This window comes from Glandiceps talaboti, chromosome 5, assembly GCF_964340395.1.
Source record: "Glandiceps talaboti chromosome 5, keGlaTala1.1, whole genome shotgun sequence".
Classification (NCBI taxonomy): domain Eukaryota; kingdom Metazoa; phylum Hemichordata; class Enteropneusta; family Spengelidae; genus Glandiceps; species Glandiceps talaboti.
In genome coordinates, this window is record NC_135553.1 from 5,694,329 (window position 1) to 5,709,170 (window position 14,842).

At 38.9% G+C, this 14,842-nt stretch overlaps 1 protein-coding gene across 1 annotated transcript; it reads right to left on the reverse strand.

Moving 5' to 3' along the window:
- Positions 1-1,537: 1,537 nt before the first annotated feature.
- Positions 1,538-5,409, reverse strand: LOC144434856 (actin-1-like). Its single transcript, XM_078123370.1, has 6 exons — positions 5,303-5,409; positions 4,677-4,828; positions 3,800-4,039; positions 3,391-3,637; positions 2,666-2,857; positions 1,538-2,482 (listed from the first exon to the last, which is right to left on the reverse strand). The coding sequence occupies exons 2-6, from the start codon at positions 4,800-4,802 to the stop codon at positions 2,157-2,159; spliced, it is 1,131 nt and encodes a 376-aa protein (XP_077979496.1). The 5' UTR covers positions 4,803-4,828; positions 5,303-5,409; the 3' UTR covers positions 1,538-2,156.
- Between the last annotated feature and the right edge of the window lie 9,433 nt (positions 5,410-14,842).

Consider the following 14,842-nt stretch of genomic DNA (forward strand, 5'->3'; position numbering starts at 1 on the left):
ACTCTATGTCACACCAGCAATGCTGCCAAAACTAAGCTGTATTGGTTGTTTGAGGTGAAAATAATAAAAAGATCATAAACGGAAGTTTCTGTGTTTGTCAAACACACGTTCGTTGAAATTTCTCCTCAGCATCCTTCGAACACAGAAAACGTATTTGATGATCCATGAGCCAAAGAAAGTGAGGAGAGACAATCAGAAGCCGTTGCTAGTACCCACTTTGAATTCACCCGCCTGACGAGTTTAACCAGCTATACTGGCCGTACGTGTACGAAACAAATTTGTAGTGGAAAATGTAACGAGTAACCAAGTCACCTTCTTTTTTCACTCATCCCTCCCTCCCTCCAGTATATATAAAGACTGTAAGATACGTCGTGACGTTTCGCCCTCACCGGCCTCCTCTAGGGGTTGCCTGGTGTTAGAGGGCGCCCGTCACGGCGTACCTTACAGACTAGTATATATAGTTCCTTCGATATTTTGAACATTTTAATCACGTTCCCATCTCCTTGGCTTTATTTGGTCATTTTGTCCTTCTTTCGGTGCCAATTGCTCTTCTGACTGTGGGCGGTACCTTCCACTGCCGATAGACCAGTTTTGAAGTGTCAGTGTGACTGTGTGTCATATGACCATCTGCGGTGGTCGGTCACAAGACACATACTCGCTGACAGGTTGAAAGACAAATAACTTCTGAATACTTTCAAGAGCCTCTGCACGTGAACCATTTTGAGGTCACCAAACAGGAGAACAATATTCCAAGTGACTACGAACTGAAGTGATATAAAGTGTCATGGGTATGTATGGACAAAATGGTTAGACTTGCAACACTGTTTTATAATGCCGTTAGGCCCAGAAAACAAAGTTAACCACACTTACTGTCGTTGGTGGCGCTCCGATAGCCAAGCTACACAACGTACAGCATTGGAATTGGGGCATCACCAACGACAGTATTTGCCCCCTGCTGTGAAATAATTGTTGAAACTGAACGTCCACTGCACACAGACAATATAGATAGTGTAAATGGGTAGACAGATATAGACTGCGCCCGCGTCTGGGGCTCTTCTGGTCCAGTGTCTACCGATTGACCAGAGGCTTTCGAGGTCAGGAACAACTTGAACGATTCCTTTGTGCATTTCATTCGAACACATACGCAAACACATTTGTAAATAAACCCGATACAATGCTTGCTGATTGAAGAATTTCAAACATACAATGAATCAATGATCAAGGTATTGCAAACATACAATCAATCAATTCACCATCATAATCACACGCATAGCATTCATGCCAACCAAACTAAGCTAACGTACAAACACCTACAAATCGTCCAACAATCTATCAAACGAATCAACCACCCATCTAACATTGATCATCTAAACACTATCCGTACATGTACATGCATATGGCGAACCCCATCCATACAAGTTAGGGACATGATTATGTGGTTCATGTTGACCAGGGGGTGCCACAAATATATCACAAATCGTACACAACACTACAACATACAAGAACATCAATACAATCCACCAGCATTTTGTTGAAATCGTACCATTTTATTGTGTTTTGAAATGAATGTGCACACAATTATAAAACTATTGTACGTTTCTTTTCTTTTTTGTGTGTGTGCGTTTCCTGATTTGCTTCTTGGGTACATCTTCCCCTCAAAGCTATTAACGCATCTTTTTACAAAAGTCTTTCTGGAATGACCCGTTTTTGTATCAAATCCAAACGCAGACACTAAATGACTGCGATGTGAGCACGTATATATATTGTGTAAATACGTTGATATACTTAAATATTGTCAGTCTGGAAAGGGCTTTTGGATCGAAAAAGTTTCCACTTTCGATGGTATCTCGGGTCTTTCCTGCTCGAACCGATGTTTACCGAAAATGCTGTCAAAATGATTTTTATATAAAAAGCTCTCAAGACAAAGTCCTGAAATGTGTTTGAATTAGTTACTTAAATATTTTAAGTGTATTCTAAATGCTTATCATGATTGACCTATTTACAAGCACTGATGATGATCGAGAGGGATGCTTGTGGGTAAGCAACGGGTACTTTGAAGTTTTACAAAGCAACCCTACATTTCTGGTTACAAGTTCGTCTTTTTTGTCCATGTCACATAAGTATTGTTCAGAGAAAAAAATCTGCACTGTCAAGACTTAGAAACACTTGCGGTGGACGATGGATGGACCAGATTCGTCATATTCTTGTTTGCTGATCCACATCTGTTGGAAGGTGGACAGTGAAGCTAAGATGGAGCCACCGATCCATACAGAGTATTTACGTTCTGGTGGGGCAATGATCTTGATCTTCATGGTTGGGGGAGCAAGAGCTGTGATTTCCTTCTGCATACGATCAGCAATACCTGGGTACATACTGGTACCACCAGAAAGTACAGTGTTGGCATACAGATCCTTACGGATATCAATGTCGCACTTCATGATACTGTTGTATGTGGTTTCATGGATACCAGCATTTTCCATACCTATGGATAGACCAAAGAAAGCGATTAGCAACATGCAGACGAGTATCATTATAAAATGCTTTCCTTTACAGGTTGACGTTACCATCTCTATCAACTTGGCAAAACAGGTGCTCTTTAATAAAACAGGACTGAATTTCTACCACAAACACACTAGACTGTACTCGAAAACATTCAAAAACTCACCTAAGAAGGCAGGCTGGAACAGAGATTCTGGGCAACGGAAACGTTCATTTCCAATGGTAATGACCTGACCATCAGGCAATTCATAGCTCTTCTCTAGTGATGAACTTGAAGCAGCAGTACCCATTTCTTGTTCGAAGTCTAGGGCTACATAGCAAAGTTTTTCTTTGATGTCACGTACGATTTCTCTTTCGGCTGCAGAGATAAAAATAGGGTACAAGTTAGACTAACATCCAGGCCTAGCCTACAAAAATTACAAACTAAATTCTGAAGAAATAAAATATGTCTTTTTCGTTTCTAATGCAAGTATAAATCACGAATGGTGTCTTTTCTAAGCAAGTCTGTCAGATAAATTAAGCGTTTGTACAGTTTTACGAAAACCTTCAGTTGAAGAATCGATCAGCCCTTGGACTTCTCAATGAATACAAATGAATACATTAAATACACATGTCCTTGGGATGGGTCAATATTATAACATGTACACGAATCACGTAATGGCTCGAGCTTCAGCTATTTAATGAACTGATTAATAGTTTTGGAGACATTTTCTCGTTGGTCGAAAAAGAAATTAAACGTCGTGACTAATCTGTCGAGTTAGTAGTCTTAGCTGCGCCTAATATGCTAATGATGGCATGAGTCATTCACTGTAATGGCAGTACCTATTAATCCAAAGGGCGTCGACCTTTCAAAATGCTAATTTATGCAAAGTATTAGTATGACCTCCGTACCTGTTGTTGTGAATGAGTAACCACGTTCTGTCAAGATCTTCATGAGGTAGTCGGTAAGATCACGACCAGCCAAGTCCAAACGGAGGATGGCATGTGGCAAGGCATAACCCTCATAGATTGGTACAGTATGTGTTACACCATCACCAGTGTCCATAACAATACCAGTCGTACGACCAGATGCATACAGGGACAATACAGCCTGGATGGCTACATACATGGCTGGTGTGTTGAAAGTTTCAAACATAATCTGCAAAGTAAATGAATTGATCGAAATTAAAACACTACTTCATAAAGTAACTGATTTGTTTTGTTTTTGGATATTAATTTTAGAATTCCTCACCCATATCCCGACCCCTTCAATACCCGGCAGCAACAATTTTTTTTTACCATAGCAACAAATGAAATTTACCTGTGTCATCTTTTCTCTGTTTGCCTTGGGGTTCAATGGAGCTTCTGTGAGCAGAACTGGATGTTCCTCTGGAGCTACACGCAATTCATTGTAGAAGGTATGATGCCAGATCTTCTCCATATCGTCCCAGTTGGTAACAATACCGTGTTCAATTGGGTATTTCAAAGTCAGGATACCTCTCTTGCTTTGTGCTTCATCTCCTACATAGCTGTCTTTCTGTCCCATACCAACCATGACACCCTACAATAGGAACGGCGATAATTTTGCACGTTAAAATATAATCGATATAGCGGTTTACGTAACTGTATCTAACGGTAGTCTGTGTCTGCCACACACCTATTCAAATCTTCGACCGTTACATTGTCATTACCGCGTCTCACGTTCTCTAACCTTTCGTACAACTTCCCAAAAATAAAATCTGCCCAACTGTCGCTTGAACACCAAATTGGCCAAAACTTTCATGGAGGGGAGAATAAAAAACTTTTCAAATGCAAATTTAATTTTACACTTAAAAATATTTTCAGATTGTTTGCAAGTATGATACAATTAGCGACTAGACGTGCGCGAAAGATGGGAACCACCTGTTCGTTCGGTCCCCCCCCCCCTCTTAAGGAGTCTAGGTGTTTTAATTTAATTTGGAACCCACTTAAATGCTTGTGGCACGTTTTATCTTTTTTTTTTTGAAAGGCTGCATGTCATGAGCACACCCCACCTGGGCGGGACGTGTCAAAAGACTACTACGGATAGGTGAGGCGCACTTTTGACCGGGGTCGTTCCGCAAGCCCGCGGAGGAATGAAATGAAACTCTACGAGAATCTCGTTTTAAAAAAACAAAAAACGAACCAAGTTCGCTTTACACGAATGTACAAACGCTTACCTGATGACGTGGGCGTCCTACGATGGATGGGAATACGGCTCTAGGGGCGTCGTCTCCGGCGAATCCGGCTTTGCACATACCGGAGCCATTGTCGACAACTAAAGCGGCAACATCTTCGTCACACATTTTGAATTTGTATTTGTAGTAACTAACTGAAAAGGAAGAACAAGAATTTAAGTGATTAATCTGCATTTAGGGAAAGTTTAGAAATAATACCTCAACGTTGAAATCAGTTGCCGATTTCCTATTCAAAGTAACGCTTGCTTTTTCCTATTCATAAGCTTACATCCTAAGATATTTTTACCTCGTGTGTTGGAATTTGTCGTGAAAATGTATCCTGCTGGGGAAACGACAAATGCAGTACTTTCAAATACTAGTTCTAAAATCGCAAATAAACTAATTGTGCTTTAGTTTGAATGAAGCGTTGGTGCTAGCAGGGTGTGGTCCCTAGCGTGGCACAATGATGTGAATTGGTAACTTTTAAGAAAAGAAAATCCACGTGTACATAACGGTACACTGGTACAACATGCTATAATATCTATCAATTACCCACAGTATGCGTCTCTGTACCCAAATAAAAAAATTCAACCAAACTAAAATATGAAGAGAGTGGAGAGCTGGCTTACCTCAAACAGGGAGGGAGTAGGCTATGCTTGTTCTGCTCAGGAGACTGGGCTTTGAATGCTCTGAACACCTTCGGAAAGCGAATTTTTAACCATATATGGACTTACGATGATCAGGCCTGGATCAGATTATTAAGGTGGTAGGGGTGACAGCTACTGCGCAGTCGGATGCTTATTGTTAAACTCTATACAGTTCTTTATGCAAACAAGGTTAAATTTAGAATTCCAGTCACCGGGTCCAAATTTCCTTATCTGACTCAGAAGTACAATGATATTTTCATATATTTAAACAGAGCTCCCGACCTCCCTATTCCCTATAATATACCAAATAGTGTTCACATAAACAAAACACAACACGTGGACGTTGGTCTTTGTATTACTGTCACGTGACCGCAACCACAAATATTGGTATTGTGTTGCAGAAAACGAACACGACGCTTGTTAGTTAAAATTCTTTTCCCCAATGATATTAGATAAACTATATACTTGGGCGTAGCCATAGTTTCATTAATAGTATTATTCATTGATTTGCCAATATTAAAATTTAACCGTGCATGCCTGAACTGGATATCAGTTCATTTCAACTAACAGGTTTATACTCATCAGCTCAGTGACCTTAATAAATATATACATTATTATATTTATACATTTAAAAATCAAAGCCTGCATAATTTTTACAACAGAGAACACGGCAGAAGAACGAAACGTGGGTAAAAATATACACTTCTGCATCTTAACGGTTGCGTATGTGTATGTGTATGTGTATGGGTGTTTATTTGTCTTTCAATCTGTGTACTTGATCGATTGTTGTCAAAGACACGACCCTGGCCAATTGATGGGGAACACCTTCTGTCGTTTTTTGATACCATATATGGTCATAGAAAAGGTAAAACCAGGGTAAGCTTTGAATAACGAGAAAAGCAAACAACCGTTCATGGCGATTGCGACCCTTGACCCCGTTTTTTATTTTGTCATCCAGGTATCAAACGCGTGGTATCAAACCGTGTACAGTTATAAAGGTGCTATGAAGTTGTACGATATAGCTGATAGCCATATTATGGGATATGACTGAACTAGCGACAGATGACAAGTAATGAACATTTCGAGATAAATCGATATTTCATAGTATTATGCAATACACTATGAATACTGGTATAACATCTCACTTAAGAAAATCGGTGTTGTATCACGCCAGTCTGTTCCCATTGACATTATAATAGGGAGGGTCTCCGGTATTTTTTTTTACTATATATGGTCACAGAGTGTGTGTTGGGTTCGGCCACTATTCAATACCACCAGTACCACACCTCAATCGTATCTTATTCATTGAAAATGTATCACCTGATTTATAAAATAAGGAAAGGAATTCTTTGCTGGGCTCGCGTTATTTGTTTTACACCCCTGTCATGGATTTCACAAAGCTGGGTCTCAGTGGTATACTCGGTTGGACGTACGTTGTCCTATCTAGATGAGAATCCTTCCCCGTCACTAGTCGCCGAGTCTGATATGATTACGTAATCGGACGATGGTCATTGAGATGTTTACTGCAGGTACTGAAAAGAATTCGTTGTATTTACACGTCAAACAAAATATTTTCTGTTAATATTCTGTCGAAAATGCAATAAATACTTGCAATGAGTCAATGTGTTAGTTCCATGGCACACAGCTCAAATATGTTACAATCATAGGTTTTTATTTGAATATCGGATGATGGTGACATAGGGCGGTGACATGTGTTCGCACCAAGGTACACTACACGATTTCGCTTAATATCACAATGATCATGTTTTAATACTGTTTCAGTTCAGGTTGCACATATGTTACTTTCCTATTCTATTGACACACCTACAGATATACTTCGTGGAAGTTGACCCAGAAACTATAGTATTAAATTTCCGTCTTTTGGTTTGGACTCCACGCTATAAACTAGGAGGGTGAAGTGAGGTCATATTTTGAAATGCATGTGGTTTGTAAAAGCTTTAATAGTGTTAAAAGGTTGTTGTGCTTAGTCTGGATGCCAACGTGGTTTCTAAGTAAACCACTGTTGTACTCGATCATGTAGTACCATTCAAACTGTTATAAACATAGAAAAACACACAATAGTAACTTATTGAGCGATGCACGAGGTGCCACCGAGGTAGCACTCGAATTCATGCTGTACACATTGTAGTAGATTGGAGCTTCCAATATCATCCACACAGTAGTGCTTTGAATTGCACATGTTCAAAGCTATGTCATAGGTTGTACGGAAAGAACAAGATATAGGCTACTTTGCATGGCTTGGTAGTGTTTAGTATATCTGGGCAAGGTAAGAACTAAAATACCCAGTGTCATACCTTCGATGGATTGTACTCTTATAGCACAGATATCTGGCTTGACCGTGACAATCATTTTCCTGAATGAAATTGTCAAGCTAAAAAGACAGTGACGTTTCTTGGCTAAATTGGGCTATAGTGCTATTGACACAATAAATGAAACTCAGAGCAAGTTACTGTGTCATGCTATGACGAAATGCCCTGCAGCACCGGGGATTCCAGGTAGAGGGGGACCACATCCATTTCAAGGCACTTGTTTTCAAGGGAGACTGTACATGTGGCTATAAAATTGTAACGATTCCGTATAGGGACTAGGCCATGGTACCGCTGGCAAGCTAGGGTTTCTGACCCATGACGCAAGAAATTATCGAAATGTTCACAACCGCTCAGAAATATTCATATTTGTTGAGTTACAGTAATGTTTTGGTAAATATTACAAATATTCGTTTTGATATTTGTCAGACAATGCACTACTGATTACCAGCTTACGTACAATGAAACTAGTGTTAGTCTGCGTTTCACCCAACAACAGCGAAGAATTACATGTTAAGCTAAATGAGGTGGAGATAAGCCAAACACTAACAGGAAAGTGGCTACTCAGTGATTTTGGTAGGAAAACCGTTTTGAGGGATTGAATACGGTCTTGTATATGAAAACAGAAAATCAACCAAGTTCAACACAATCAAGGATTTCCTCTTCCTGTTTAACAAACAGGAACCATTGTATAACATCAAATATCTAAAGCTGTTTCCACGTACTCAAGACGGAAATGGCTATTTCGAATATATGAAAGCAGAAGTAAGACCGTATACATGTAATTATACCAAGAATAAATGACTATTTGTCTAAAAGATGGGTGTGAACTTTAAAATGGTCGCTAGATCCCCAAATATTAGATAGATATATCTAGTACAGTGCCAATAGGCAACATGCTTGTCTTTGTGTCCATCTCAAGAAACTCCTAAAGCTTTCTACACAAGATACCCGGGACAAGATACAAGTAGCTTCTTCAGATGTTAACACCACGACCAGTCTCTGGGCTAGAGAGCTTCTTGAGATAGTAACACACAGTTTCTGGGCTAGAGAGCTTCTTCAGATAGTAACAACAAGACAAATCTCTGGGCTAGTGAGCTGCTTGAGATAGTTATGTTATCAAATGATACAGGTTTCTAAGGTGTGCATTTTCATTCAAACAAAAGTGATGATGTCCGAAACAAAAAAAAGATGAAAATGATGAGATATATATGACTGTTAGTGTTGCATAGGTATTTGGGCATCTATGTCCAAGACTCGCCTTGAAATGCCGATGGTTCCACCCCTAGTCTGGATTCCAACTGTGGTTAATAGTAGACTACATCCAGACTACGAAACTACTAAACCACTTTTGATTGTACAAGTGAATAATGAACACTTTTATCTCTTATTTTCTTTCAGTTAACAACAACAACAACAACAACAACAACAACAACAACAACAACAACAACAACAGCAACGACGACGACGACGACGACGACAACAACAACAACGACAACAACGTAAAAGAAAAAAAAGGTAGCAACTCAGAATATTAAAAAGAAGAAGCAAATATAGCAGTATTAGATAACCAAAGTCTGAATAAAAGACAGGAAACATATCAGTACGTGTGGCCAAGTTGCTACTTGTGGGACTGACTTGCACAAATGCATGTAGAATAGTCTTGAGAACGAGTATCGCTATTCCGCTATCCTAACTTATTTTTTGAATTTTCGCTCCGTTCCAAATTCAAAAAAATCAAAATATCAGTTAGAATAGTGTAGCAATAGCTAATAGTCGTTCTCATGTCAACAGAAAGGCTAGGGACTGACGAGATTTAATATGACCTTTGACCTAATCTCAATCTTCTCGAAGTTTACCATAATAAAGTGTCGAAGACAAGATTTTATATCCTGGCACCCATGCGGATGGGGATTTTAAATTTTGCTTTTCAATCGTGATAACAGGCTAAGAATGTATAAAGACGCGATTGGTCAGGACCCATTCTACACCCGCGTACAAGGTATAGCATCATTTTTCACTTTGCACCCTTCAATGCCAGACGACATTTACATGTAATATATGCATGTCATAGTATGACATTTCTAATTCTGGGGACACACTTGTTTCTCGGTATTTACTAACTGTGATCGCTTTGAGACAAACATCATGAACATACACCGACAATAGTTATAATCAAAATCTAACAAACGGTTAATATGCGGCAGACATTTCCCAAATTTACAAAGTTGAATACGGCAAACAGCGTGGTAAATAGAGAGGCGTATACTGAGACATCTAAAACGTGTCTCCTGTATACACGAGTAAAGAAAAAACACGATGACATGTACAAGTGACCCGGATTCATATTGGGTCGTCGCTTTTTTTGTGTCTTAATACAAAAAGAAGAAGGAAATAAAAAGCCCGACTTGACATTTTGGTTGGACTCCATTGTGTGTTCAAAGTGTAAAAAATCATATCATGTGAACGACTCGTGAGCTGTCAACCCTTTGATACACGATAGCGCAATTACACCGAGTCTGTGAACGACGCGGTTCAGCGGATATATACAACAATTTGAACAAAGGTCATTCATTAGGGTTGGACAGTTGGCGAGCTTTATCATCAAGATAAGGAATTATCGGAATTTCGCAATCTTTTGTAGTTTCCGCATTGTGACGTCAAAGAGCAGGGTTTTCCCCATCTGTTCCAGATCTGTTCTACCTGGAAGTTGTTTGCCAGAAAAGAAGTTGAGTTATGAGAATTTTAGTACACACGGCTTCAAGCCCAGTGTTTAGATTTTCACAAAATGTTTCTACATTTCTCCAGTATTATTGTCTCCGTTTTTACACTCTTTCACGAATTTCTACAAGTTTTCAACTTTGTGAATACTGAAGTAGGTGTACCTGTAACGTCATATCTCAACCCATTGAATCATACAGCATCATAACATTATATTCGCCTGGGGAATTGAGTACACCCCTTTCCTTCATAAAGCTGTTGTTTTTTCATTTCACACGCTATGCCCACCGATATTTTATTTGCAATGACAAATCATGCGTACATACGTTGATTGAAAGCTTACAGCTTGTACCATGTATTTTGTAATCCCGGCTATGTCGAAGCTGACAAAAAGACCACGATAAACTACAATGTTTCACGACATGTACAGGTACAGAACACATATTTACACAATCATGTAGAACAGGGCAGCTTGGATTTTAAGATAGAAATAGCCATGCTATTGTGGAGTATACATAACCATACAGTATTGTAGAACTGGATTTCAAGTGTCAAATAGCCATGGAAAAGTAAAGTATAGAATGGGACACTACTAGTATACGTAGATGTCACTCTAAATGGGACACTTTGGATTTGAGCCTGCAAATACTCATGTAACACACAAGATGGCATGGGTTTAAGGCTGCAAATCACAATTTTTGTTATAGTCGGGTAGTCTAGCTCGTCTAGCTCCAGACCGGCTGTATTACGTACTCAATGTACTCCATACTAATGTCAGTCTGGACCTAGACTAATATAGTCGGGCTGCACATGTATGCAAGTAGGCAGCAGCCTGAGGCCAGGAGCCTACAAACCTGCAGGTTTTGCCATTTTGTCAGCTATATATATATATATATATATATATATATATATATATATATATATATATATATATATATATATATATATATATATATATATATATATATATATATATATATATATATATATATATATATATGTTTAATAACTTGCCATGGTTATATTTTCAACATGCATTTTAGTAAACAGAGATTTTTAAACAACTAGGGAATCAAAATCAAAACATTTGACAGTTCTAATGGACTCTAACGGAAATAATGTTCGTAAGAAGTTTGTCTACCCATGTCAGTAACGTTTCGGTTGAAGCATATGACGCACTGTTTCGGGTAACTTGTGGATACATTACCCGCTATCATTTTTTATCACAAAATACTTCATTCCTCTTTGTCTATTTTTTATATTCTAAGAATTTGATCAAAAGCGATATCGATACGATAAGTACTATAGCGCCACCATGTGGTAGACTTGATAATTGCAATGCGTACGAAACGAAAGTCACAGCACAGAATGAGACAACTTGAATGGAAGACGAAACAAGAATTGAGAGGTAAACTCTCATATGTTTGGCATTTATGAACAGATAACAGTGTTTAATAACAAGAATCAAAATCTGCAATTGTAATATAAAAACAAAAATATTACTCTTGTGTATTAAATTTATGAAATGTTGAAAATGATGAAATAGAAGTTGGGTTCATGAAAAGTCACACGCGTGCCACTAAGGCGAAAAAAACTAATTGTGTGTTTCCGAAAACATGGTCTCAGAACACAGGGTAGGTAGGTCTGGATTTTATTTTACTTTGTTTTATTTAAATATCGTTTTAATTTAATTGTTTTTATTTTTGTGATAGTTTGATGAAATACTGATGTACAGACATCACTTGGGAAAGAAAACAGACGTGTATGAAGGTCAAGAAGACAAAGAATTTCTCATCTTTTTTATTTTTAATGTGTAAAAAATGTTTAGGGTCGGTCGGGTTATTGGTAGTCTGTAAGGTACGCCGTGACGGGGCGCCCTCAAACATCGGCCAACCCCTAACACCAGAGAGAGGAGGCCGGTGAGGGCGAAACGTCACGACGTATCTTACAGTCTAGGTTATTGGAAACACAAATTTAAAAAAGTGTTTGCTAAGAAGATTAAACAACGTACAAACAGTTCTATATACCAGTTTAGGTGACTTCTTCTATTCTAAGTGCATTGATCATTACCATGGAAACAAGTACCCCGTTTTCATTATAATAATGAGTAATAGTGAGTAACCTATATAGTGCATCATGTCCGACTTCTCCATGCATTAACTTGCTAGTCTAATTGGTCGGTTAATAGTGAAGCGATGTATTGGCCGGGAGATGGGGGTACATGCCGCCCAGATTCCAGACATTGACCTACTCATGAGGGCGTTTGTTTTTCGGTGAAGAGGGGACTCATAATCCCGGCCCATGATACATTGTATGACCATATATGTCTATGGTATGTATGACCAAGAAGGTGTGTACATATAACATCGCGAATTCATGAATGAGGCCATCTCGGTCGTTGGGGGCGATATACAGATTATTACAAGGAATACAACCACATTCCTTCAAATGCCATGCTAAACACAGTTTATTGACTTCTTAATGTGACTTTTTCCCCTTTTCACTCAAGGATTGGATAAATTTCTTATGAATTGATGGCATATAAGTAAAAGATACAACGAGGCGTGCGAACAGAGTTGTATATCCTACTAATACCATGGCTACTAATACCATGTGTTGTGATGACTTGATGATATTCAGTATACATTTGCATCCTCCTATCTTATTTTCACATATACACGCGCATCACACTCAAATCAGATCACAGTGAACGGTTGTCAGGGGCAACGTGGTAGTATGCATCATACTATGTGTACCACTTCATAAATACATTTACTCACAGGTGATGAAATATTATACAGAGTGTGTGGTATTACAAGTAAGTCATCGTATCTAAATAACACAACAGTTTCCAAAAAAAGATGCAGTTACAGCTAGTGCAGCTCTAAGGACGAGGCAGACGATACAATGTTGTATGTGTAGTGGCTATGTTAGCTATTAAACTAAGATTTTTATTGACTCCAACGACACTCTTTTTCAGGTTAACCATGGCTGCTAATGATGAGGAACAAAACAAAATCATAGTGTATCGTTCATATGGTGGTGAGCTGACTACTACATGTATAATGTTAGCAAATACACGAATATACAACCCGCGAAAAAACACCAGCCTGTTTGCTTGAATGGGGTGAGCCAAGGAAAGACCACGCAAATACAAAATTATGAAAAAACAACAGAATACCTTATACAAAACAACAGTGGGTGCCTCTGATCTCAGACCACTAAAAAAAGAGCCACAAGCATGTCTCTACACAATCATACCTCCATGCCACAAGCAAGTTTTATCACAGGTTGTAGATCATGATATTGCGTCTTCTTGTATAAAGTCAGTGGAGGGTGAAATATCCACTTCGCTCAGTCCAGGGCCTGAGCCCATTGCTATGACAATTAGAAGAGACGCTCAAACACATCGCTTTTCTTTTCGATTGGTGGTAAGTACGTGTACGACATATATTTAACTCGATGTCGTAAAACCCCACACCTCTTTACGGAACCAGGTATACTAGTATATTACTGTGGCTTCGGCAAGAGTGTTTTCAAAATGTACACTGTACATATGAACATGCCCAAAGTTTGATCTGCAGCCAAAATTAGTTGAAGGTGGGCTTCGTGAACCACCCCATGTTTCGCATCAAGTTCATTGCCAAAACCACAGATTGCGCCAGAACACCAACACCAAGAACACCACCACCAACAACAACACCAAGAACACGCGAAGTACTGCTAAGATCTGCTACATGTAACTACAGAAGTTTGCGACAACCAAAATGGTCGATACTGCCGTTGATGTAGCTGAAGCATTGGTTGGTGTTTCCCATTCGTGTTGTAGCAGCGTAAGTGACATCGACGACCTTGTGCCAACTGACCATCAACAATCTGGCGGGTGTCGTAAACTTGGTGCTCGGATTTTGACATTGACTTTATGGCTTCTATCCACAATTGATTTGATAACAGATTGGGTTCAATATTACTTATTTGCGACTGACCAGTTCAGTTTGTATGTGTATAAAAGTCCAGAAGCAGAGTGGACATTGTACTCTATATGTTTGGTGGCTTCACTTTTGTATATCATGTACTCGTACCTTCTCTTTCAAAATATTTACTCAGCCTGGAAAATCAGTCGAGGTGCTGTAAATTCTGAAACAAGCGAGGGCGAAAAAGAAGAATGGAAACTAAACAAAGAAACCTATCATCGAGGTAGAAGCGTCATAGAAATATTCGTGATATTTTTGGAAGATGTGCCGACTATTGTTATATACTTTTTTTCGTATATCCCTGTATGGTCGGATGGTTAAACGTGTGGCTGATTGTTTCGTGGTGGACTGCTGTTATTACTAACATTATCAAAATTGTCGTCTTATTCATCAAGTGTTGTCGTTCAGTGCAAGACAGCGAATCTAGGTACATTTGTCTCTATGTATCTATTCAGATGATCTCGATCCCAGTATGTATTGGCACTTTGGTTTTAGCAAGC

Excerpts from the sequence above, each read along its gene's own strand:
- LOC144434856 (XM_078123370.1), bottom strand. The coding sequence starts at position 4,802 with ATGTGTGACGAAGATGTTGCCGCTTTAGTTGTCGACAATGGCTCCGGT. Across the intron at positions 3,638-3,799 it reads ACAGAGAAAAGATGACACAG|ATTATGTTTGAAACTTTCAA; the intron begins GTAAATTTCATT and ends TTTACTTTGCAG. Across the intron at positions 2,483-2,665 it reads GTTCCAGCCTGCCTTCTTAG|GTATGGAAAATGCTGGTATC; the intron begins GTGAGTTTTTGA and ends GTCTATCCATAG.